This window comes from Thalassophryne amazonica, chromosome 6 (genome assembly GCF_902500255.1).
Source record: "Thalassophryne amazonica chromosome 6, fThaAma1.1, whole genome shotgun sequence".
NCBI lineage: Eukaryota > Metazoa > Chordata > Actinopteri > Batrachoidiformes > Batrachoididae > Thalassophryne > Thalassophryne amazonica.
The window spans coordinates 85902949-85930920 of NC_047108.1; the positions used below are offsets into that span (position 1 = coordinate 85902949).

At 39.5% G+C, this 27972-nt stretch overlaps 1 protein-coding gene across 1 annotated transcript in view; it reads right to left on the minus strand.

Moving 5' to 3' along the window:
• Positions 1-27972, minus strand: part of slc6a6b (solute carrier family 6 member 6b) — a 59053-nt gene that overhangs the window by 24960 nt on the left and 6121 nt on the right. The window contains exons 2-9 of the mRNA XM_034172667.1: positions 25042-25271; positions 24820-24954; positions 16194-16428; positions 15217-15349; positions 12951-13085; positions 12020-12123; positions 11761-11885; positions 5980-6092 (exon numbers count right to left, since the gene is read on the minus strand). Of these exons, the coding sequence (XP_034028558.1) occupies positions 5980-6092; positions 11761-11885; positions 12020-12123; positions 12951-13085; positions 15217-15349; positions 16194-16428; positions 24820-24954; positions 25042-25271 (1210 nt within the window). The remainder of the gene's footprint in view (positions 1-5979; positions 6093-11760; positions 11886-12019; positions 12124-12950; positions 13086-15216; positions 15350-16193; positions 16429-24819; positions 24955-25041; positions 25272-27972) is intronic.

Here is a 27972-nt window from a genome sequence, read left to right on the forward strand (position 1 = left end):
AAATGAAATTGATATGGTGGTGGTAAAACAGGTCATTGAATGGATTGTAGAACCATTAACATACATCTGTAACTTATCATTTCAAACCGGTAAATTTCCCAATCAAATGAAAATAGCTAAGGTTGTGCCGCTGTATAAGACTGGGGATAGACACCACTTCACAAATTATAGACCTGTTTCTTTGCTTCCACAATTTTCCAAATTATTAGAAAAGTTATTCAATAATAGATTAGACAAATTCATAAATAAACATAAATTACTTACTGATAGTCAATATGGATTCAGAGCACATAGTTCAACATCACTTGCATTAATAGAATCAGTTGAGGAGATTACAAACGCCATAGACCACAAATTACATTCAGTTGGAATATTTATAGACCTTAAAAAGGCTTTTGATACAATTAATCATGACATATTAATCAATAAACTTGAACAGTATGGGATTAGGGGGTTGGTGTTGCACTGGGTCAGAAGCTACTTAAGTAACAGAAAACAGTTTGTGAAGTTGGGGGAATATACATCATCATGCTTGGACAATGCTTGTGGCGTCCCACAGGGGTCAGTATTGGGTCCAAAACTGTTTCTAATTTATATAAATGATATTGTCAATGTTTCCAAAATATTAAAATTAGTATTATTTGCAGATGACACAAGCATTTTTTGTTCAGGGGGGGATTTGCAGGAGTTACTGAGGAGGATCAGTATAGAAATGGGAAAATTGAAAATATGGTTTGACAGAAACAAACTATCATTAAACTTAAGTAAAACAAAATACATGTTATTTGGCTATTGTAATACAGACATACAGGTTCAGTTACAAGTCGAGGGGGTAGATATTGAAAGGGTACATGAAAATAAGTTTCTGGGGGTGATAATAGATGATAAGATAAACTGGAAGACTCATATAAAACATATACAAAGTAAACTGTCAAGAAGCATTTCAGTTCTAAACAAAGCGAAACATATTCTGGACCACAACTCACTCCGCATTCTTTACTGCTCACTGGTTTTACCATATTTACAGTACTGTGCAGAGGTATGGGGTAATACTTATAAAGGTACAACACAATCACTATCAGTAATGCAGAAAAGAGCTATAAGAATTATTCATAATACTGGCTATAGAGATCATACAAATCCACTATTTTTACAATCCAAATTCTTAAAATTCACAGACTTGGTTCATTTTCAAACAGTACAAATTGTGTATAAAGCAATAAACAATTTACTTCCAGCAAATATTAAAAATATGTTTTTTAACAGATCAGGGGATTACAGTCTGAGGGGGAAATTTAATTTAAAGCATCAGTGGGCACGAACAACATTAAAAGGTTTCTGTATTTCTGTCTGTGGGGTGAGGATGTGGAACAGATTGGGAGTGGGGCTCAAGCAATGTCCAAGCATGAACCAGTTCAAACAGCGGTACAAAAATATGTTTTTTTCTGGGTATAGGGAGGAGGAAGGGTAATGAGGGTTAGGGTGTTTTTGTTTTTTGCTTCGGCTTGTAAATATATAGTATTTTGTATGTAAGTAGGTATGTGTAGGTGTATATTTATGTTTGTGTATATATATGTGTATATATGTATATGTGTATATATGTGTATGTATATGTGTATGTATGTTGATGTGTGTATGTATATATATATGTGTATGTGTATGTATATGTATATATATATATATATATTGATATCGGTTTAGGTGTGTAGGAATCTATGTGTATATGTGGCAAAGGGTATTACTGGTTGTGGGGAAGAAGGGGTAGGGATAAATAAGCTGATGCTTCACCCTACCCCTTTTCGGACATGTTGGGTACACAGTAGGAACTTTTTTGTTGTTGTCTTTACTGATCTATCTTGTAATTGTTGTTGTATCAAATGTTCGAAATAAACAGTTTTCATTCATTTTCATTCATTCATTCATTCATTCATTCATTATCACATGTCTATATTTATGTTTCACATTTGGTACAGCGATTCATAGTTTTCCCACATATATGCATGCATACATACATTTCTCAATACACAGTAATTCATAGAAAATCTGGGATGGTAACTATTGTCCTAGCTTCCTCTTTGGGTGGGAATGATAAGGCCCCCTGACAATTGCACAACTTTAATGCACGCATACAGGAGAGCAAACCCGTTGTTAACAGGTGTAGACTGAACGTGAGAGGGGTATACCGGTGCATGCAACTGCCCAAAGAGCATTTTTAAATGTTCAAAAAAAATCTTTCACGCATAAATGTCATGCAACAAATGTGAAACATTGCGCGATCTACTCGCCAACACTACATGTAGCTCCTCAAGTCGAATAAAGAAGTGAACAGTGTGAGTGGTTGCGTCAGCGCACCGCATCAGAGTGCAGCTCATCTGAACGATTGTAACGAGATGTTAAATCTATCATAGACATACTTTTATAGTGCTCCTCTGTGATTCCGTAAGTGATTAGAGGCGTTTTCAACAGCTAACTTGCACAGAAAATGATTAATCCACAACAAAATAATTATTTTATATACGCAGCGTCCAGCGCACAATGCGTGGCAGCCAGTGGATCAAAGCACGGTTCCGCACAGCGGGTGGGATCGTCATGACGATGTGCGTGCAAGTGCTTGGATCAAAGTCATGCACGTGTCAGAGCACCTTTAGTCTGTCTGTTTGTTCGTTTTCATGATATATTTTTTCTTTCTGTCCTCATTGTCCACATTGAATTTTCAGACCTTTTGTCTGACTTAGTGCTTAGCTCAGATAAGATAATTATAGTGGGCGATTTTAACATCCACACAGATGCTGAGAATGACAGCCTCAACACTGCATTTAATCTATTATTAGACTCTATTGGCTTTGCTCAAAATGTAAATGAGTCCACCCACCACTTTAATCATATCTTAGATCTTGTTCTGACTTATGGTATGGAAATAGAAGACTTAACAGTATTCCCTGAAAACTCCCTTCTGTCTGATCATTTCTTAATAACATTTACATTTACTCTGATGGACTACCCAGCAGTGGGGAATAAGTTTCATTACACTAGAAGTCTTTCAGAAAGCGCTGTAACTAGGTTTAAGGATATGATTCCTTCTTTATGTTCTCTAATGCCATATACCAACACAGTGCAGAGTAGCTACCTAAACTCTGTAAGTGAGATAGAGTATCTCATCAATAGTTTTACATCCTCATTGAAGACAACTTTGGATGCTGTAGCTCCTCTGAAAAAGAGAGCTTTAAATCAGAAGTGCCTGACTCCGTGGTATAACTCACAAACTCGTAGCTTAAAGCAGATAACCCGTAAGTTGGAGAGGAAATGGCGTCTCACTAATTTAGAAGATCCTCACTTAGCCTGGAAAAAGAGTCTGTTGCTCTATAAAAAAGCCCTCCGTAAAGCTAGGACATCTTTCTACTCATCACTAATTGAAGAAAATAAGAACAACCCCAGGTTTCTTTTCAGCACTGTAGCCAGGCTGACAAAGAGTCAGAGCTCTATTGAGCTGAGTATTCCATTAACTTTAACTAGTAATGACTTCATGACTTTCTTTGCTAACAAAATTTTAACTATTAGAGAAAAAATTACTCATAACCATCCCAAAGACGTATCGTTATCTTTGGCTGCTTTCAGTGATGCCTGTATTTGGTTAGACTCTTTCTCTCCGATTGTTCTGTCTGAGTTATTTTCATTAGTTACTTCATCCAAACCATCAACATGTTTATTAGACCCCATTCCTACCAGGCTGCTCAAGGAAGCCCTACCATTATTTAATGCTTCGATCTTAAATATGATCAATCTATCTTTGTTAGTTGGCTATGTACCACAGGCTTTTAAGGTGGCAGTAATTAAACCATTACTTAAAAAGCCATCACTTGACCCAGCTATCTTAGCTAATTATAGGCCAATCTCCAACCTTCCTTTTCTCTCAAAAATTCTTGAAAGGGTAGTTGTAAAACAGCTAACTGATCATCTACAGAGGAATGGTCTATTTGAAGAGTTTCAGTCAGGTTTTAGAATTCATCATAGTACAGAAACAGCATTAGTGAAGGTTACAAATGATCTTCTTATGGCCTCGGACAGTGGACTCATCTCTGTGCTTGTTCTGTTAGACCTCAGTGCTGCTTTTGATACTGTTGACCATAAAATTTTATTACAGAGATTAGAGCATGCCATAGGTATTAAAGGCACTGCGCTGCGGTGGTTTGAATCATATTTGTCTAATAGATTACAATTTGTTCATGTAAATGGGGAATCTTCTTCACAGACTAAAGTTAATTATGGAGTTCCACAAGGTTCTGTGCTAGGACCAATTTGATTCACTTTATACATGCTTCCCTTAGGCAGTATACTGCTTAAATTTTCATTGTTACGCAGATGATACCCAGCTTTATCTATCCATGAAGCCAGAGGACACACACCAATTAGCTAAACTCCAGGATTGTCTTACAGACATAAAGACATGGATGACCTCTAATTTCCTGCTTTTAAACTCAGATAAAACTGAAGTTATTGTACTTGGCCCCACAAATCTTAGAAACATGGTGTCTAACCAGATCCTTACTCTGGATGGCATTACCCTGACCTCTAGTAATACTGTGAGAAATTTTGGAGTCATTTTTGATCAGGATATGTCATTCAAAGCGCATATTAAACAAATATGTAGGACTGCTTTTTTGCATTTACGCAATATCTCTAAAATTAGAAAGGTCTTGTCTCAGAGTGATGCTGAAAAACTAATTCATGCATTTATTTCCTCTAGGCTGGACTATTGTAATTCATTATTATCAGGTTGTCCTAAAAGCTCCCTTAAAAGCCTTCAGTTAATTCAAAATGCTGCAGCTAGAGTACTAACGGGGACTAGAAGGAGAGAGCATATCTCACCCATATTGGCCTCTCTTCATTGGCTTCCTGTTAATTCTAGAATAGAATTTAAAATTCTTCTTCTTACTTATAAGGTTTTGAATAATCAGGTCCCATCTTATCTTAGGGACCTCGTAGTACCATATCACCCCCAATAGAGCGCTTCGCTCTCAGACTGCAGGCTTACTTGTAGTTCCTAGGGTTTGTAAGAGTAGAATGGGAGGCAGACCCTTCAGCTTTCAGGCTCCTCTCCTGTGGAACCAGCTCCCAATTCAGATCAGGGAGACAGACACCCTCTCTACTTTTAAGATTAGGCTTAAAACTTTCCTTTTTGCTAAAGCTTATAGTTAGGGCTGGATCAGGTGACCCTGAACCATCCCTTAGTTATGCTGCTATAGACGTAGACTGCTGGGGGGTTCCCATGATGCACTGTTTCTTTCTCTTTTTGCTCTGTATGCACCACTCTGCATTTAATCATTAGTGATCGATCTCTGCTCCCCTCCACAGCATGTCTTTTTCCTGTTTCTCTCCCTCAGCCCCAACCAGTCCCAGCAGAAGACTGCCCCTCCCTGGGCCTGGTTCTGCTGGAGGTTTCTTCCTGTTAAAAGGGAGTTTTTCCTTCCCACTGTAGCCAAGTGCTTGCTCACAGGGGGTTGTTTTGACCGTTGGGGTTTTACATAATTATTGTATGGCCTTGCCTTACAATATAAGGCGCCTTGGGGCAACTGTTTGTTGTGATTTGGCGCTATATAAAAAAAAATTGATTGATTGATTGATTGATTGATTGATTGGCACTTTGTTGTGGTCAAGGGCATCGTCTTTGTTGGTGTTTTTTGGTGTCACGATTATCAATGTTTTATGGTGTTGTTATGTGTCACCTCTGATGGTCCAAACTACAAGCACATCTTGATTGTGTCATTATATATGCTGGTGTAGAGACAAAATTACAAAAGGTATGTCACTGTCCAACTACTGATGGAAAAGACTAAAGTGTGTGAATTGGAGACACACAAAGTGTTTTAAAGATTGACAATGAGAGGGCCATTTTGAAATACTGCTGCTAAACACAGGATGTGGGAAGTGTAAAAAATTAATGAATAGAACACAAATATTGTGTGCATAAAAAAAGCTGACCTGACTGTCAAGGCCCAGAAGCAACAGCATGATAAAGAAGAGGATGGCCCAGAGTGTTGGAAGTGGCATCATGGAAACAGCTTTTGGATAAGCAATGAAGGCCAAGCCAGGACCTGGAAGGAGAAGAAGAAGGGGCAGCGGCAAGAATTAAAAATTCTACCTGATTTTAGCTTGGAAGGCATTAAGGGATGGAAAATGAAAGAATCTGTCAGAGCAGCTAAGAAGGCCTGGCAGATTATATATATATATATATATATATATATATATATATATATATATATATATATATATATATATATACACACACACAATTAAGAAACATTAAATAAAACTACTTTAGCTTCATTTTTATTCTTTCTTAGCCTTTTATGTTAAGTTGTTATGAGGAAATATAGAAACAGGGAGAAAAAGATATTGTGAGGTGCCCTGTTTGGAATTACTTACACTTGGCTCCGTTCCATGAACCATCACTGCAAAAACACAAAACCTCACAAGTATATTTGCCTAATTTCTAGTCAAAATAGCTAATGTACACTTAATATAAGACAAAATAACAAGAAAAATTTAAGTAAACTATAAAAGACTTATTTTTAGATAAACATCTTAAAAATCTTAAGTGAAGGTGGAGACATCCTGAGTCACATCTGAGATTAATCTGAGATTAAGATTGAGAATTATGAAAACAGGAAGAACGGGAAGAACTACAACTCCCACTACACTTGGTCTACAACTCATCGGTGCAGATGTTACTGAACACCTAATGAGTCTTAACTGATATGTGTGTTGTATGTTCCATTTGTGACTGAGCCCTGAGGAAGGTCTGTTGACCGAAAGCTTGGCCATTAAATGTACAAAAGGATTTAAGTGTGCAGACATTTTTCTTTCTTGTTTCACAGTTTTCGTTTATGTTTGGCACCTTTTAATCGTGAGTGCAGTGTAATCCGTTTAAATGAAGAGTTTGAATATTAAAATTTCACCTCTCTGGCTCTGTTTTTCAGGGGTTTAGCACAAATAAATTGATTTTAAAAACAAATATTAAGCCAAAGTTAGCCATTAGCATTAATTTCATCAAATAAATAAAGAAAAACTTTAGGGGTTTATCAATTTGGTGTCATCACATTTAACTTGTCAAGTAACAGATTAGATGTTATCAAAGCTACATTTTTGGTTAGGTGTGTCCAGTATTGCTCAAAATTTCATGTCTCAGTTCATTTGAAGACTGTACTTCCAGAAATCTTCAGAATATTTTCACTTTTTCCACTGGCTGACAAAGATGAGCTGAGAAAACTCATTTTGAGCTTTATTGTACTATTATTAAGCAGTGGATGTGTTACAAAGCTTAAAAATGTGATGGTGAGTTAAAAACTTGCTTTTCTCATTCACTAATTTTGTGAACCCACTTATTTCAGTTAGGGGTCACAGTTGGTTTGGAGCCTATCGCAGTTGTCATTGGGAGAGAGGCGGGATACACCCCAAACAGGCCACCAGTCTATCAGAGAGCTGATACACAACCTCAGTCACACCCCCTGCTCACACCTATGGTCACCCAGAGGAAACTCATGCAAACATAGGGTGAACATGCAAACGCCACACAGAAAGGACCAGGTCAGATTGGAACCTTATCACTGTAAGGCAGCACATGCTAAAACCAAACCCATTCTATCTGATCTCAGATATGACTCAAAACCTGGGCCCATATCCGTGAAGCATCTCAAAGTCCTCTGAAAGAGCTCCTAACTTAGCCTAAAATTTCCTGGCAAGAAATCTTAGCCTAAGAGTGAGCCAGCAGGTGTCTGAGAGCAAGTCTGAGCAAGGAGGGGACAGAAACTCCTATCTTTGTGAGAGCTGTGATTAGTTGTCACGGAAGGGTGGTGGTGGTGTGGGGGGGGGGGGGATAAAAAGCAAATGCGCGCTGCCCTCCTACTCATGAATGAACAGTGAAATCAATCATATAACCTGAACTGCATTAACACGTGTAATTATGAGGATAACATTATTATGATGATGAAACACAGCAAAATTAAATGAATTGTTACACAGCTTGAAAATGTTTGAACGTACCTCATTCACATACCAAATAGCTATATATTAAAAGCGTGCGTGTGTGCATTTAGTACGTTCACTGTGAGTACATAATATAATTGTAAATACGTTAAAGATACGTGCATGACACAAGAAAGAAATTAACATAAAATAATTATGTACAGTAGTGTTCAGAATAATAGTAGTGCTATGTGACTAAAAAGATTAATCCAGGTTTTGAGTATATTTCTTACTGTTATATGGGAAACAAGGTACCAGTAGATTCAGTAGATTCTCACAAATCCAACAAGCCCAAGCATTCATGATATGCACACTCTTAAGGCTATGAAATTGGGCTATTAGTAAAAACAAAAAAGTAGAAAAGGGGGTGTTCACAATAATAGTAGCATCGCATCTGCTGTTGACGCTACAAACTCAAAACTATTATGTTCAAACTGCTTTTTTAGCAATCCTGTGAATCACTAAACTAGTATTTAGTTGTATAACCACAGTTTTTCATGATTTCTTCACATCTGCGAGGCATTAATTTTGTTGGTTTGGAACCAAGATTTTGCTCATTTACTAGTGTGCTTGGGGTCATTGTCTTGTTGAAACACCCATTTCAAGGGCATGTCCTCTTCAGCATAAGGCAACATGACCTCTTCAAATATTTTGACATATCCAAACTGATCCATGATACCTGGTATGCGATATATAGGCCCAACACCATAGTAAGAGAAACATGCCCATATCATGATGCTTGTACCACCATGCTTCACTGTCTTCACTGTGAACTGTGGCTTGAATTCAGAGTTTGGGGGTCGTCTCACAAACTGTCTGCAGCCCTTGGACCCAAAAAGAACAGTTTTACTCTCATCAGTCCACAAAATATTCCTCCATTTCTCTTTAGGCCAGTTGATGTGTTCTTTGGCAAATTGTAACCTCTTCTGCACGTCTTTTATTTAACAGAGGGACTTTGCGGGGGATTCTTGCAAATAAATTAGCTTCACACAGGCGTCTTCTAACTGTCACAGCACTTACAGGTAACTCCAGACTGTCTTTGATCATTCTGGAGCTGATCAGTGGGTGAGCCTTTGCCATTCTGGTTATTCTTCTATCCATTTTGATGGTTGTTTTCCATTTTCTTCCACGCATCTCTGTTTTTTTTTTTTTTGTCCATTTTAAAGCACTGGAGATCATTGTAGATGAACAGCCTATAATTTTTTGCACCTGCGTATACGTTTTCCCCTCTCCAATCAACTTTTTAATCAAACTACACTGTTCTTCTGAACAATGTCTTGAACATCCCATTTTCCTCAGGCTTTCAAAGAGAAAAGCATGTTCAACAGGTGCTGGCTTCATCCTTAAATAGGGGACACCTGATTCACACCTGTTTGTTCCACAAAATTGACGAACTCACTGACTGAATGCCACACTACTATTATTGTGAACACCCCCTTTTCTACTTTTTTTTTTTACTAATAGCCCAATTTCATTGCCTTAAGAGTGTGCATATCATGAATGCTTGGTCTTGTTGGATTTGTGAGAATCTACTGAATCTACTGGTACCTTGTTTCCCATGTAACAATAAGAAATATACTCAAAACCTGGATTAATCTTTTTAGTCACATAGCACTACTATTATTCTGAACACTACTGTAGATGAAGCCGGTAGCGTGTTACTGAAAATATCTCTCCTTCCTCTCTACTCTTTCCGGTTTGGCACCTTAGGAACTCTCTTAAGGTCTAAGGTTCTAAGAAATGTCTAAGAATTGGAGGAATTCTAAGATTTTTCAGAGAATAACGTCACTAAGTAGCTATTTTAGGCTTAGGCTGCTTCGTGGATACAGGCCCAGGTGTTTCCAAGACTCTGTCGCTCAAGATGATGTATCATCTAAAACAAAGTTCTTTGAACTTACTGAAGCTTGTAAGTTCCTTCAGCTGCTCCCTTGTTTTCACTTGGGGTCGCCAGAGCAGATACAAGTTGGATTTGCATGTTTATTTGGCACAAGTTCTACACCAGATGCAACATGCCACCACCCCTAGCTTTCAAATCTTCCCACAGTTATATAAATAAACTTTCTATCAAGTGTACATAGGATGTTTTGATGAGAAATAAACAAATATACTGGCTAAGATTTTGCATTTCTGTAGTGACTTCAAAAGGATGTAAAATTACCGTTTGCAAAGCCAGCATCAAATAAAACACGAGTCATACAGCTCCAGCATGTTTCTGTATGTACAGTTTCACTTCCCATAAACTGCTTTATGTACCACTGACATCACCATTTAAAATGTAGACCGATTACATCATAATATACAGTTTCCAGTCCAAAATGGCAAGAGTTTAATTTTAAATGAAGAGAGCGAGCATGCTGAAAGAAGATGCATCTCCTTTAAAGTCCACATAGAAAAATAAAAGAAGGCAGAAACAGAACCGAAGGTGTCCACCTCAGGAGATCCACAGCTTGTTAGCACAACTGTGCTGCTGGTCAGAATACTGAGGATGATGAGGATGATGATGAGCTCATTGCCAGTGCACATACAGTTGGGGTGCCAATCTTCTGAGCAATGCCCCATGGTAAAAGATGTAAAGCTCCTAAATGGCATTAGCAGCTTGAATGTGGGACATAAGGACACATGGCACCATTGAGCATGGACAGCTGTGTATGAGGAAGGTCCAATACAAGAACTGTTTATCATTCATGGTGTAAAACACACAGCATTTGGCCAATACAAGTGTAACCTGTCCTCAGAAGAGGCGGACCACAGACAGTGCAGCAGGTAACTCAAATAATTTTTCAAATGGAGGCTCAAGCACCAAACCTGGAGAAAATGCTCTTTAGACATTACTCTTTTGAAAATGCTCAGGGGTCACTCAAACAAACAAGATGGACAAAAACATGAAAAATGACCACAGCTCTGGCATACAGAATTGCACAGAATCACACCATGTGAACCACTTTGGATGATGTTCGAAAGTAGGTTTTTGACAACAAAGAAGGACCTCCTATACAGTCCCTGAGACCCAGCGGGTTGGTGCGTATCCCCATATGTCATGGCATAAAGCAGATGAGAGTGTACAACTCCCCATGACTGGGACGCTAGTTCATCAAAAGTGACTTGACCAAGGTTAGACCAAGATGATGGACACCAACACGTAGCATGACAGGCAATCGAACCCGGGTCTACATCTTGGTAGGCAGCAGGCTAAGCCTGGGTAATGCTACTTGAGTTGAAGAATGGCCTGTTCAATTCCAAATATGCATTCCAGATGGTTAAAATGTATGATTTGATCCTCGGATCAACAATGTTGGGCTGGTCTGCTCATATTTATCAATGGAAAAAGAATTTCCACACCAAGCATGGTCGCCATCTTGGAAAATGGCTGCCATATTTAAAGTTTGAGTGACACATGGGCATTTTAAGCATATGTCTAAGGGGCATTTTGTTTTTTGCCAAATCTTGTGTTTGTACCACTATTTGAAAGATTCCCCTGAAATATTGTTTTATCTGCTACAGTGAGATCCCACTGACTTTAACAATTCTGTTTCTTTCAGGCTTTTATTCAAGGAGTGTGGAATTGCCGATACCTCTACATTTCAGCATCATCGTTTCCGAGACTGAAACATTAAATAACTTGAATTTCCTCTCATTTAAAATTTGCTGTTGCTCGACTAACTCAATTTCAAGCGTCCAGTTGGCTATTCTTTGTTCGGCAGCAGCGCCCACCATCACTGCTGCCTTGGACCCTCGTACCTGACTCTGCCACATCGGCAATGTCCACCCCTTGTTCTTGTGCCATGAAGCCCAGGACGGAAAATATTGCGAAGCCAGACACAAAACTGGTACCGCTGTTGAGGCCTCCCAGCAGCAAACAGTCCCTATATCACACATATGTCATGGAGTTTGTTAATTAACACAGGTGGAACCGAAGTTCCCATTTCACGCAACCGTCTCTGACACGTGTTGCTGTCACTACTACAGTCCTACTGTCCCCGGCAGAAACCCGGCTCACCTGTAGCAGTTGTATTTGTATTTGTTGTAGCTCCCCAGAGACGTCATGGCTCCAAGACAGATGGCATAGGAGAAAAAAATTTGAGTTCCTGCATCAATCCATACCTACGGAGATAGAAACAAAAACAACTATCACTATTTTTCCAGATTTGACAAGGTCAACCTGTTATGTAATATGAAAAATATGTCTTATCGTGTTAGACAATCACAATAACATGTGATTGCCCACACCGAGAAGAACAAAAAAAATTGATTAAACATGGTGCCCTCACTAATCAAACAGAGTCCGTGTGCTTTCGCAACAGCAGGACTTTGCAAACAAGGAACTTTTAAGTCACAGAAAAAATCCAAAAAGTAATAAGCAACTGGAGAGCTGTGAGCAAGCTTACAAAATGACTCCCCCCCCTCCCAACACACACACACACACACACACTGAGAACTCAAATGTATTATACGTGGTAGTAAGTCTTTTGTGTAGGAAAATTTGAGCTCATGAGTTCAGTGTGAGGCATCAATTAAACACAACAATGTCAAACTGGAACTATTTTCCTTCATGACATATTCATATCATGTGATACCGCTGTGTGATGTTTAACTAACCATCTAAAACTGTGGATGACTAGATTAGCAAAGTACATCAACTCAAACTGTAAAACAAACTATTTTTTCCACTTAAGGAAAGCCCACATAGTCCAAAACAAAGAGTCAGATGTGAAATTGAAGACTTGGATTAGATCAGATTTTGAAATTTTGAAATTTACGATATTTAATCCAGTAATTTTGACCAATATCAGACAAATACTGATCCAAAATTTAGACCACACCACAGTGGTTTAGAGACTTCCACCTTCTTGATATCTGATACGAGAGAAGTGAAAGTGCCTTTACAGGACATAGACAAGACCTGAAGGACTAGGAAATGGGAAACTTACTTCTGGATCCTGTAGGCGGGTCAAGTCGGGGTAAAGGTAAAATTTGATCCCTTCAGCTGCTCCAGGGAGAGTGACTCCACGCACCAACAGCACAATCAGCATCACAAAAGGGAAAGTTGCTGTTATGTACACCACCTATACAGGACAAAGGCATGACAAGTGAAAATACTAAACAAAAAATACTGGAAATTATGTTACACACACGTGGGATATTCATGTGTTACAACAACTGTGACAATATACAGTATGTACTTGCTTTTCAAGTTCAAATTCAAGTTATTGCTACTGGAAAAATCATTCTTAGTGTGGCTGCTTTTATTGAAGCATTTAATCGGTGTCCTACATGATTCTGAGTTGTACTGTTAACATAACTTAAATAGTTGAAACATAATACTTAGACAATACGTAATTAACCCACATGAAGAAGATGGCCTGGTTGGATTTTACAGTTGTTTGGCGTATATATTTACATATATTTAAGAATGAATTCTAATACATTCATATTCATTAATTATAGCTCATTAACATAATATGGTAGACACGTATGCTACAGATACTTCTTGTGGAGTAGATGAGCTGTTTAGACTTGAGAGTTGTTTAGCATACATCTGCATATTAAAGAGGATTAAGTGATTTTTTTTTTCCTTGTGAAAATAATGAATCTTTAACAGTACATGGTAAAGACTTGAAGTTTAAATGGACTGGACAGATATTTCTAGACAGCTTTTCCATCAAAACCAAATGATCTAAGTACTTTATGATGATGCCTCACATTCACCCATTAATGCACAAGCTCACACACCGATGTGAATATGCTGCCCTGCAATGCGTTTACATATTAATGAGAAATTAATGATTTTTTTTTGTTTTTCTTTGAAACCCAATATCTCACAAACAAGATTTGGGAAGTTGATGTGTTCATTACATTGTCATGATGTTTGCTGTAAATATTTGTATATACTTTATATTCAGAATGTCTATTTGATGGTGACACACATAGGATCACATATGCAAATACATTACCATGGGGCAAATTTTCAAAGATTAATCAACTGACATGAATCAAGACCACTCAAAAAAACAAACAAAAATAACACACAACTCCCTGATGAACTCAGTTTAATTTTAGGCTGGATTTTCATCAAATAAATACATATATAAAGAGTGCAGATGCAAAATTCTCTAAGTCCATTTTTATAAATCAAGAAAAATGTAATTTAAAATGGGAAATTTAAAGGAAAACATATTTGAAATAGTACAGATTTCCATCAATAAAACAAAAATGGTATGGTCAAATTCTTTGATATTTTGCACACTTGATAGTTAAATCAGCAGCCAAGTGCATGGTGGCCTCAACTAAAAATACCTCGTTGTGGACTTAGTAGATTTTGCATCTGAGCCTAAACTCAAAGTTCATACATGCAATACAATTTGAGTTGCATGTATTAATTGGATGAAAATCTGGCCCAAAATTGGACTGTGATCATCCAATGAAATATTTATTTATTTATTTATTAAGTGATACACACAGTTGTAAATGCTCAGAGAATCCAATCCAACCCAAGTGCCCAATAACATTAGCTGCTTCGGGTTTACACCTGAACTCTGCCAGGCAGTGGACATCCCCAGGTTTTAAATAACTTTGCTGTGAAAGTGGACACAAATGCTTTTTCACTAGCTCTGGCTTTGCTGTTGTCCTGGATCAAGACTAAGATCTAGGTTTTCAATGACGTCCTAGACTCAGCCATCAGAAGTGTGTCTTTATGCAGTGAAAGTGCTGAGACATTTACTTAACTTGGCAGTGACATTCATGTCTATGGGTCTTGAGATAAACAGATACCTGAGAAGAGCTTATGGAGTCATGAGGTCACTGGACACAGGTGTTTGGCAGTGCCGATGTCTTTGCAGAAGAATGAAGCCCGACATCTTTAGGGCCCTGGTGCTTCCTGTCTTACTGTATGGTTGTGAGAGTTGGATGCTAAGTCTCCAGCGGTATAGGAGCCTGTACCACTGGAATGACTTTGTGTCAAGCCAATGGCTGTTTTGAAGAGTATCACTTGCATTGTGAGGGAGCATCAGCTGTGACATTTTGGCCATATGGTATCTTTCTGTGGACACGATCCAGCACACAGGTGCCTCAGTGTGTAATATATATACTAATGTGCCCAAATCAAACAAATGCATGTGGTTTCAAATGTTAGCGGAAATGTAAACGCCAGTTAGCATTCAGGCAACACAACAAGCATCTGTAACACTCAGCACTCACTTTCCCGGTGGACTTGACTCCCTTCCAGATGCAGAAAAAACAGATAATCCACACTGCTAGGAGACACAGGGCCAGATCCCACTTCAGGGGCCCAATGTCTTCAATCCCAGTGGAGATGCTCAGGACGTTATGTCTACAGAAAATGCAGAGGTAGGTAACAGATTAACAATTGTGTAGATTCAAGCACAGTGTTTGTGGAGAGCCTGGATTAAAAAAAAAAAAATTAAAAAATAAAAAAAATCTGGTGCAACAACTATTTGTGGATTTGGTTGGGTTTTAAAAGTTGCCACATATGACAAACGTCATATGTGGCAACATTTTTGGCATGAATTGTCATTAAATACCACATTCTAAGAAATGTTATGTACAAAAAAATTCAGTTAGTGTTTTTGTTCTTTGTTGAGTTGTATTTTAATTAACCTCTTAAACCCTAGAGTCCCCAAATTTGGGGACTTGCTCTGTTTTGGAACATTTGAACACTCATAACTAAACAATGCTGACACCAACATACACTTATTATACATCAAAATGTCAAGTGAAGTCTCCTCTACAAAAGTATCCACTTCAATCACATATCAACTAACCACAGCTGAAATGCCAAGCAAATAAATACATAAATCAGAATTAATTTTGGGGGAAAATAAACCTCATTTACTCCTACCAAGTATTATTTACTTTCAAACTTTTTGCATCCACAACATCCCCTAGGACCTGTCTTTTAGCTGATCCAAACTTTTGCATTTTTGACCTTGTACAAACTGAGAAATAAATCATAATGTATGAGTATGTGATTTTGGTGAAATGGGCTCTGGGGCTTAAGGAGTTAAGTTGCAATGAAAGTGATGTCTAAAACAAAGTAAAGGCAAATGGAAAAAAAAAAACAAAGTAAACAGAGAAAATTTACCTATATAAACATTTATGCAATCAAGCAGCAGTGGCACTTTAGTCTATGTGTGTTGGCATCACTGAATACTCACTCCCAGAATTCAGTGACAGGGGAGGTAAAGTTGGTAGCGTTGGCTGCAAGCCATAGGGTCTTGTTTTTGCGGATTGTGTCCTCAACACAGTTGTGAGTGTTCCAGGGTTGTTTGCATTTGGCCCAGGGAAGCTCAGGCTGAAAGCACTGAAACAGGTAGTAGAGTCCCCAGGACAAGATCACAATGTAGTAGACGTTGAGCAGAGACACGATCACGATGGAGGCATAGCCGATACCTGGACACAAGGAATAAGATCTTAATTAGTGTGATGGTGGATCCACAAACAGTGGAACCTTCTCCAGCTTTAGCCTGCCACCTTCTGTACTTAGCATTTTTATGCTATTTTTAAATGACTTTGCTCTGAATGTGGACACAGAAATCCCAGATGCTCTTCTACAGCTCCAGAGTATTTTTAAACTTGTCATCTCTGTCACCCCCACCGTTTTCATTTCCACGTTCCAAATGCTTATGATGAAGCCAACTCAGTGACAGGTGTGTGCACGTGGCAAACTCAACGCTCCTCAGTGTGATTCAGATAGGTGGAGGCACGGAACAATTGAGATCGTTAACAGTTCGGTTTGATGCTATGTGTGGACTTTTTTAAGGTTCATGGCTAGAGATCTGGTTTCTCTCACGCCTCATCGGCAGCTGTTCTGTACAACTTCCTCATTTTTCGTGTGACATCTCTGGTGCAGTCACGAGTGTGCACGTTACCCATCTGAGGGTGTTTGTCTGGAGCGGCCATTTTAAAGCTACAGTACATAGGATTATTTTATTTGCAGAAATGGAATATACCATTTATAACCATCTGTTTATTACTGTATAATTACCTGCAAAAATGAACTGATGTGTTTCCATCAATTTAGAATGAGCCTCTCTTATCTACATGAGCAGACCCCCTCAAGGAAGCTGGAATGGTGCAGTCTACGGGGATACAGTAGCCCAAAAGGGACATATGTCCTGTTTCAGCTTTCACATTTTCCAGCACGGCTGTACAACTGAAGATAAAGAAGTGAAATGAGTAGCTGCTCTCTGTCCCCTATACACTGTCTACTGGCTGCTAATGCAGGCTAACAAGTTGTGAATCCTCATTTTTATGAAATGGACACTCGTACATATTGCTGATCAAAAGAAAAGGCAAGGGAGTATGAAACCCCATCGCCAAAGAAGCGAAAATGGGAAGGTAATGAAAATGATGACCAGCGATGACATGATGCAATCTCAAAGGCATTAAATCACACACACTGTAGCTTTGAGGTAGCTTGCTTTACCTCAGAGTGGCGATCATCCCAATTCAAAAGATGAGTTCGAAACTTAGACCCTGACACCCATGTGACATAACATTTATACATTTATGAGAATAACTCATCAGCTAAACCAGAAAGGGCTTTGAGTCTGAATATGTTGGCCAACAGGATATAGAGCTTTATGACATCATAAGATAGGCCCTGATCTTAAATAAAGAGCTGTAGAGAACAAATTGTTCTCTACAATCTGTTTCAAAACGACTTTATGATCAGAGTGGCTCACCTGTCCTCTACTCTCTGTACACAAAAAAAAGTTAAGAAAACCTATACAAAAAGGCAACTGCACTGAAAAAAAATTACTCAGTGGATGAACTCAATTCAATTATGTGCAGAATTTCCATCTAATTACTACATGTAGCCCCAACTCAAATAAAGCACATTCATGCAAGCTAATTCAATTTAATTTAGTAGGGACTACATATATTTATTATATGGAAATCCAATCCAATAAATCAGTTTTTTGAGTGTATAGAGCTTTATGACATCATAAGATAGGCCCTAGGAGTCCACAGGATGGAGCGTGAGATCGATAGATGGATCGGTGCAGCATCTGCAGTGATGCGGTCGCTGTATCGGACCGTCGTGGTGAAGAGAGAGCTGAGTAGGGGGGCAAAGCTCTCGATTTACCGATCGATCTACGTTCCGATCCTCACCTATGGTCATGAGATTTGGCTCAAGACCAAAAGAACGAGATCGCGAGTACAAGTGGCCGAGATGAGTTTCCTCCGCAGGGTGGCTGGGCACTCCCTTAGAGATAGGGTGAGGAGCTCGGTCACTCGGGAGGAGCTCGGAGTCGAGCCGCTGCTCCTCCACGTCGAAAGGAGTCAGTTGAGGTGGCTTGGGCATCTTTTCCGGATGCCCCTGGACGCCTCGCTGGAGAGGTGTTCCGGGCACGTCCCACTGGGAGGAGGCTCCGGGGAAGACCCAGGACACGCTGGGGGGACTACATCGCCTTGGGGTTCCCCCGGAGGCGCTGGAGGAGGTGTGTGTGGATCAGGAGGTCTGGGCGGCTTTGCTTGAGCTGCTGCCCCCGCGACCCGACTCCGGATAAAGCGGAAGAAAATGGATGGATGAATGGAAGATAGGCCCTGATGTTAAATAAAGAGCTGTAGAGAACAAACTGAGATTGATCAGATCTGTTTCAAAATGACTTTATGATCACACTGTCCTCTACTCTCTGTACACTTTAAAAAAAAAAAGCTAAGAAAACCTATTAAAAAAAAGGCAACTGCACTCAAAAAAATGACTCAGTGGATGAACTCAATTCAATTATGTGCAGAATTTCCATTGAATAAATATATGTTGCCCCAACTCAAAAAAGCACATCCATGCAATATAATTTAATTTAATTTAATTGGTCCTTGCTTGCCTCTACTGGTGGTTGGCTCTCACTGCGGTATTATATCACTTCCTGTTCCGGAGCACAGCGGTGTTTTGCTGTATCTGTTAGCTGTTTAATCTGCGCAGTTAGATTGATCTAGTTACCTAGATAACGATTTGTTTCACAGTGTAATCTTCACGTGCCTTAACTAAAGCACTCCCTCTGCTGAATCACCTCTAAATTATTTACACATTATTCACTTTGTGTGTATTTAGGAATTCGCTAGCTTAGCGCAGCTACTAGCTCTTAGTCGGTATATCATGGCGGCTTCTCCTGTCTCTCCTGCACTTTTCTGCTCTGGGTGTGAAATGTTTAGTTATTCCTCGGCCTCCTTTAGCAGTAATGGTACTTGTAATAAGTGTAGCTTATTCGTAGCTTTGGAGGCCAGGCTGGTGTGAATTGGAGACTCGGCTGCGCACCGTGGAAAATTCTACATCTAGCCAGGCCCCTGTAGTTGGTGCGGACCAAGGTAGCTTAGCCGCCGTTAGTTTCCCTCTGGCAGATCCCGAGCAGCCGGGAAAGCAGGCCGACTGGGTGACTGTGAGGAGGAAGCGTAGTTCTAAACAGAAGCCCCGTGTACACCACCAACCCGTTCACATTTCTAACCATTTTTCCCCACTCGACGACACACCCACCGAGGATCAAACTCTGGTTATTGGCGACTCTGTTTTGAGAAATGTGAAGTTAGCGACACCAGCAACCATAGTCAATTGTCTTCCGGGGGCCAGAGCAGGCGACATTGAAGGAAATTTGAAACTGCTGGCTAAGGCTAAGCGTAAATTTGGTAACATTGTAATTCACGTCGGCTGTAATGACACCCGGTTACGCCAATCAGAGGTCACTAAAATTAACATTGAATCGGTGTGTAACTTTGCAAAAACAATGTCGGACTCTGTAGTTTTCTCTGGGCCCCTCCCCAATTGGACCGGGAGTGACATGTTTAACCGCATGTTCTCCTTGAATTGCTGGCTGTCTGAGTGGTGTCCAAAAAAATGAGGTGGGCTTCATAGATAATTGGCAAAGCTTCTGGGGAAAACCTGGTCTTGTTAAGAAAGACGGCATCCATCCCACTTTGGATGGAGCAGCTCTCATTTCTAGAAATCTGGCCAATTTTCTTAAATCCTCCAAACCGTGACTATCCAGGGTTGGGACCTGGAAGCAGAGTTGTAGTCTTACACACCTCTCTGCAGCTTCTCTCCCCCTGCCATCCCCTCATTACTCCATCCCCGTAGAGACGGTGCCTGCTCCCAGACCACCAATAACCAGCAAAAATCTATTTAAGCATAAAAATTCAAAAAGAAAAAATAATATAGCACCTTCAACTGCACCACAGACTAAAACAGTTAAATGTGGTCTATTAAACATTAGGTCTCTCTCTTCTAAGTCCCTGTTAGTAAATGATATAATAATTGATCAACATATTGATTTATTCTGCCTTACAGAAACCTGGTTACAGCAGGATGAATATGTTAATTTAAATGAGTCAACACCCCCGAGTCACACTAACTGCCAGAATGCTCGTAGCACGAGCCGGGGCGGAGGATTAGCAGCAATCTTCCATTCCAGCTTATTAATTAATCAAAAACCCAGACAGAGCTTTAATTCATTTGAAAGCTTGACTCTTAGTCTTGTCCATCCAAATTGGAAGTCCCAAAAACCAGTTTTATTTGTTATTATCTATCGTCCACCTGGTCGTTACTGTGAGTTTCTCTGTGAATTTTCAGACCTTTTGTCTGACTTAGTGCTTAGCTCAGATAAGATAATTATAGTGGGCGATTTTAACATCCACACAGATGCTGAGAATGACAGCCTCAACACTGCATTTAATCTATTATAGACTCAATTAGCTTTGCTCAAAATGTAAATGAGTCCACCCACCACTTTAATCATATCTTAGATCTTGTTCTGACTTATGGTATGGAAATTGAAGACTTAACAGTATTCCCTGAAAACTCCCTTCTGTCTGATCATTTCTTAATAACATTTACATTTACTCTGATGGACTACCCAGCAGTGGGGAATAAGTTTCATTACACTAGAAGTCTTTCAGAAAGCGCTGTAACTAGGTTTAAGGATATGATTCCTTCTTTATGTTCTCTAATGCCATATACCAACACAGTGCAGAGTAGCTACCTAAACTCTGTAAGTGAGATAGAGTATCTCGTCAATAGTTTTACATCCTCATTGAAGACAACTTTGGATGCTGTAGCTCCTCTGAAAAAGAGAGTTTTAAATCAGAAGTGCCTGACTCCGTGGTATAACTCACAAACTCGCAGCTTAAAGCAGATAACCCGTAAGTTGGAGAGGAAATGGCATCTCACTAATTTAGAAGATCTTCACTTAGCCTGGAAAAAGAGTCTGTTGCTCTATAAAAAAGCCCTCCGTAAAGCTAGGACATCTTACTACTCATCACTAATTGAAGAAAATAAGAACAACCCCAGGTTTCTTTTCAGCACTGTAGCCAGGCTGACAAAGTGTCAGAGCTCTACTGAGCCGAGTATTCCTTTAACTTTAACTAGTAATGACTTCATGACTTTCTTTGCTAATAAAATTTTAACTATTAGAGAAAAAATTACTCATAACCATCCCAAAGACGTATCGTTATCTTTGGCTGCTTTCAGTGATGCCGGTATTTGGTTAGACTCTTTCTCTCAGATTGTTCTGTCTGAGTTATTTTCATTAGTTACTTCATCCAAACCATCAACATGTCTATTAGACCCCATTCCTACCAGGCTGCTCAAGGAAGCCCTACCATTATTTAATGCTTCGATCTTAAATATGATCAATCTATCTTTATTAGTTGGCTATGTACCACAGGCTTTTAAGGTGGCAGTAATTAAACCATTACTTAAAAAGCCATCACTTGACCCAGCTATCATAGCTAATTATAGGCCAATCTCCAACCTTCATTTTCTCTCAAAAATTCTTGAAAGGGTAGTTGTAAAACAGCTAACTGATCATCTACAGAGGAATGGTCTATTTGAAGAGTTTCAGTCAGGTTTTAGAATTCATCATAGTACAGAAACAGCATTAGTGAAGGTTACAAATGATCTTCTTATGGCCTCAGACAGTAGACTCATCTCTGTGCTTGTTCTGTTAGACCTCAGTGCTGCTTTTGAAACTGTTGACCATAAAATTTTATTACAGAGATTAGAGCATGCCATAGGTATTAAAGGCACTGCGCTGCGGTGGTTTGAATCATATTTATCTAATAGATTACAATTTGTTCATGTAAATGGGGAAACGTCTTCACAGACTAAGGTTAATTATGGAGGTCCACAAGGTTCTGTGCTAGGACCAATTTTATTCACTTTATACATGCTTCCCTTAGGCAGTATTATTAGACGGCATTGCTTAAATTTTAATTGTTATGCAGATAATACTCAGCTTTATCTATCCATGAAGCCAGAGGACACACACCAATTAGCTAAACTGCAGGATTGTCTTACAGACATAAAGACATGGATGACCTCTAATTTCCTGCTTTTAAACTCATAAAACTGAAGTTATTGTACTTGGCCCCACAAATCTTAGAAACATGGTGTCTAACCAGATCCTTACTCTGGATGGCATTACCCTGACCTCTAGTAATACTGTGGGAAATCTTGGAGTCATTTTTGATCAGGATATGTCATTCAAAGAGCATATTAAACAAATATGTAGGACTGCTTTTTGCATTTATGCAATATCTCTAAAATTAGAAAGGTCTTGTCTCAGAGTGATGCTGAAAAACTAATTCATGCATTTATTTCCTCTAGGCTGGACTATTGTAATGCATTATTATCAGGTTGTCCTAAAAGTTCCCTGAAAAGCCTAAAGTTAATTCAAAATGCTGCAGCTAGAGTACTAACAGGGACTAGAAGGAGAGAGCATATCTCACCCATATTGGCCTCTCTTCATTGGCTTCCTGTTAATTCTAGAATAGAATTTAAAATTCTTCTTCTTACTTATAAGGTTTTGAATAATCAGGTCCCATCTTATCTTAGAGACCTCATAGTACCATATCACCCCAATAGAGCGCTTCGCTCTCAGACTGCAGGCTTACTTGTAGTTCCTAGGGTTTGTAAGAGTAGAATGGGAGGCAGAGCCTTCAGCTTTCAGGCTCCTCTCCTGTGGAACCAGCTCCCAATTCAGATCAGGGAGACAGACACCCTCTCTACTTTTAAGATTAGGCTTAAAACTTTCCTTTTTGCTAAAGCTTCTAGTTAGGCCTTGATCAGGTGACCCTGAACCATCCCTTAGTTATGCTGCTATAGACTTAGACTGCTGGGGGGTTCCCATGATGCACTGAGTGTTTCTCTTTTTGCTCTGTATGCACTAGTCTGCATTTAATCATTAGTGATTGATCTCTGCTCCCCTCCACAGCATGTCTTTTTCCTGGTTCTCTCCCTCAGCCCCAACCAGTCCCAGCAGAAGACTGCCCCTCCCTGAGCCTGGTTCTGCTGGAGGTTTCTTCCTGTTAAAAGGGAGTTTTTCCTTCCCACTGTTGCCAAGTGCTTGCTCACAGGGGGTCGTTTTGACCGTTGGGGTTTTTACATAATTATTGTATGGCCTTACAATATAAAGCGCCTTGGGGCAACTGTTTGTTGTGATTTGGCGCTATATAAATAAAATTGATTGAACTGATTGAAATTGATTGTTTTTTGAGTGTGGCTGCACTGCCATCTTGAGTCAAAACAAGCAACAAATGCAAATGTGAAATTTATAATCTGATATGGGTGAACATTCCTGAACCATCCAGCAGGTGCCAGTGTTCAGCAGGTGGTTTGATACGGTCTCTGGAGTCATGTATCAAAACTTGTGCGTTGCAAAGTTTTCAAAACATTGTGGAACAGTATTTCGACTTTGCCATCAGTAATTTGCAGGATTTATTTATTATTTACTTTTATTTTTGCTGTTTTATTTGCAATTACAGTTTTATGATGTTATTCCATTGTACATTTCCTCCTGTATTTGGTCACGTAGTGGGCGTCCTGTTTCTGCCCTTGGTTGCTAGTTCAATGCATTTATATGTTACACAGCCAAAACAAAGTTTCCTTTTTTCATTGATCTGGTTCATCAACATTAACCACCTTCTAATCCGTTCATCAATATCTGCTCTTGTAATTTTGCAAGATACAAGATGATGACATTTATAGTTTTTGATTCCTTATACAAAGCTGGTTGGGACGGACGAACCCACTCACTCAGCTGCCCACCCACTCCTCTACATTTTTGCTGTACAAGCCCTATAGTGTTACCAGCACAGGGAGATGCTAGTTTACATTAGTGAGATGTTTCGAAGTTGCGTCAACTCAAAAGCAGCCGGTTGCCTTTAGTTTTTAAATTTTCTCAGCTGTCCTTTTCTTTTCCTCACAGCATAGGTAATAAAATAAGTAAATTTACACTGCAGCTTTGTATCGACAAAACAGATCGTCTCCTTTCACACATATTTGCTGCATGAGACTGCACCCATTGCTAGGCAACTTCAGCCCAAATCATTTTTTTTCCTAGACTGTTTCTACGGCAACCTAGAAGCGATTAATCTGTTATATGCACCAGATCTGAAAAGGGAAAAAGAACATAATTTGGTCTGATTTCATGAATGCAAATCTGGAAATATATAAAGGCTGCACAGGCAAGTTAACTGAGGCAAATCACAGAGCCTGGAATTTACATGTGTCATGAGATGACAATCTCAGCTAAAGTATTTAACACCCTCACTAACTGTGCTTGTGTTCCACTGTGGAGTCTAATGCTCTCTATACAGAAAACACTGTAATCATCCACTTCCAGTGGGAGGGCAGGACACAGGAGAACATAATGTCTGTGCACAGACGGCACGCACCGGACCGAATATTAAAAAAAAAAAAATCACAGCCGCATTCTTGTCGACAGAAACAAAGCTTTTCTTTTATCTTAAAGAAGAAGAAATCTATGACTCAGAGCCGAGACTGACCAGTGAAAATGGGACAGAGTTTGGCCCAGCAGGTGATCCCTCCTTCAGATGTGTACTGGCCCAAAGCAACCTCCAAGAAGAACACAGGCAGGCCGCCGCCAAACAGAAAAATGAAGTAGGGGATGAGAAACGCACCTGGGTAAAAGACACAGGAATCAGTATCTTTTTTTAAAACTTATTACAACCACATCTATTTGAGTCTGTGGTATATTGTCTACCTACCACCGCCATTTTTATAGCAAAGGTAAGGAAAGCGCCACACATTTCCTAATCCGACAAAGCCGCCGGCCACTGACAGGACAAAGTCGAGCTTACTAGCCCACTTCTCCCTCTGAGGAGCCTTGCCTTCAGCCTCGTCCTCAGGCCGTGTCCCTGGGCTCTTCCCCGGTGAAGGTTTCAGGGTGTCCTTATGGAAATCCTTCAGGCATTGAAGCTTCTCTTTTTGTGCCATGCTTTTTTAAGGAGAAAACAAAGTGAAGGACAAGACAAGAGGTGAGCCGCGTGAGGCGCAGATATGGAGACGCATTAGGAAGATAACACTGTCACCTGTTTGTGTTGGCTGTGTGACCATTTTGTATGTGACATACAGTAGTTGTGTAGTTAAGCTCTCTAATCTGATGTCTGGAGGTAATTTAGACTAGAGAAACAAATGTGGAAGTGATATGCCTTTTGAAAACAGCACATAAAAACATTTTCGAAATTAAACAGTTGTGCAAGTCAAAGGGAAGTGGCCAATATTTTTAAGATGGAGATGGCGTTGCTACAACAAAATTGACCTTGGGAACGGCGTTCATGATCGAGATGAATGTTTTGATGTTAGAGGCATATGTGCGTCTCAGAGCAGTTTTGTGCTCAGTGGGGGGCACATTGTGACCGAAGGAAACGGAAGAATACTGTCGGATGTGATAACACACCTTCAAAATCTCGCCTTAACCCAAGGGAACACTCTAAACCACCCCCCCGCCACCCCCAAACCACTATATCAGCAACAAGTTAGTCCAACGTAATCCAAATTTAGAAAGAAGATATTCCATAGCTTTGGCTCCCCCTCAGTAGCTTAGTTTCAGTGTTTACACCATAAACCACCTTTCCAAGAATGACAGGGTTTGTTATCCCTAACCGAGGCATCTTATTTCCCAACATGCCCTCGTGAGCAGAATGAGAATCCGCAGCGGCATCAGACGAAGTGATCAAATGCAACTTAAGCTTCCAGCTGGCAGATGAGGAATGCTTGTGAACACAACAGAAAAATAAATAAACAGATACATAAAAAGAGCTATAATTAATCAGATTAAATGTAACACAAACTAGAATACTTCCCTTTTCGTTTGAGTGCCGCTCTGGCACAGAGGTATCTGGCAGAGCAATAGCAAATTCTTTAACGCTTAACAACCAACAACCCCCTGACGCTCCCCCGATGCACCCCCGAGATAAATTTGGATTGTATCATGTCAAAGAAATCTGTATCTACTGTACAAGACAGATTCAAGATCAAGTGGAACATTTTAAATATGTGACTGCAAATTCCTTTTTTTTTTTTCCAAACTACAAAATCAATGTTTCCTCTCACTATTATCTATTGGATCAACTCAACTTCTCACATAAATCAGTGAACTCAGCACAGTTTTTTAGTTGAGGATTTCTCTCTTCCTTTTATGCCGGACAAGTCAAGTCAAACCACTTTCCATTCTCAGACCTCATTACATAAGTGGAGCTGTCCGTGCTCACGCTTTCCCTCACTGTCTCTTGGTCCCTTTTCCTTATGATCTCTTGTTTGCTCAACAGGGTTTCACCTGTGTGCCGCTGTCCGCCTGCCAGATAAGACTTAAGGCAAACTGTCCTTGGGCTTGAACCCAAACAAACCTGCCAAAAAAACACTAAACCTTTGTAAAAAAAAAAAAAAAAAAGCAAGCCTACAGATAATATCTTTTATACGTGTGTCCTTCTTCCTGCTCCCTTTCCAGCATTGTTTTGTTTATTTGTTAACATTTTGTTCTTATGGATTTTTTGTATTTTCTTTTTTCAAAATAAATTAATTCATTCATTTATATATCGAGACACTCCAGGAATATGTGATGCCAGGATTTCAGCAATTAATTCAGCAAAGAATTCAACCGATATACATGTGCATATATACAGAGATAGATGGACATAACAATGTATAAGTCTATATAGACATATAGAGATATATTGGTTAAATATTTGTTGACTTAATTGTTGAAATCTTGGCATATATATATATATATATCGCAAGTAACACAATTAATAAAATACTTATAGCTGATACAGATCCTATCATTTCCAATCCTACTTTAACAGTTTACTTTAAAGAGAGAACTACACAGCATTATACCACTTTCAATCTGAGAATTCTCAAGTACATTTAAGAAGAAAACTTTGCACACACAAATGGAAAACTATTGCCTGTAATTTCTCCAAACTTACATTTCCTTCGATGGCTGCAGCTATGTATAGAGTTCCTCTCTCTCAGCTGTCACCATTCCTCTGTACCGAAGGTCTTTATGCCAACATGGTTAGAAGAAGTGGAGCTGACAGCTAGGACCGCCCCTTGGCTAAAGACAATTAAATCCGACACGGAGATTGGACGCAGGCTCGCAGTGAGATAACTCAGGTACCAACGTGGGACACTGTAACTTTCCACTTCCTCAGTACTCTGTCCACAATCACACACACATACACAGGCGAGGGCTGGGGGGCACGAGTGTGTGACTGATATGTGTCACCCATGCACACACTTCTTAATCACTCCAGACATACAAAGGACAAGTGTTATAAAGGGTGCACCGGCTGAACACTGGGTGCTGGTTTGCAACTAGAATCTGGTTCCACTGGTTGATCTGCAGACAGCACTGAGAGTGGGTAAGGTTAGACTTTACCCTTGTGAACAGGCTTGGGGTGATGCTGTGACTTGGAGCTGTATAAATAAACAAGTGCAACTGAATTGAAATAATAGGTTTATCTTTTTTTGTCTTGCAAAAACAGCCCTAAAATATGAAATATGTTTTAAAAGTCAGGCTTTGCAAGCATCTTTGAATCAAAAGTACTATTGCTCATAAATGCTGGCAAACAGGTGAACTTGGATCCGTCAACTCTGCTTTTTCATTGCACACTGTTGGCCATATAGGAAATACG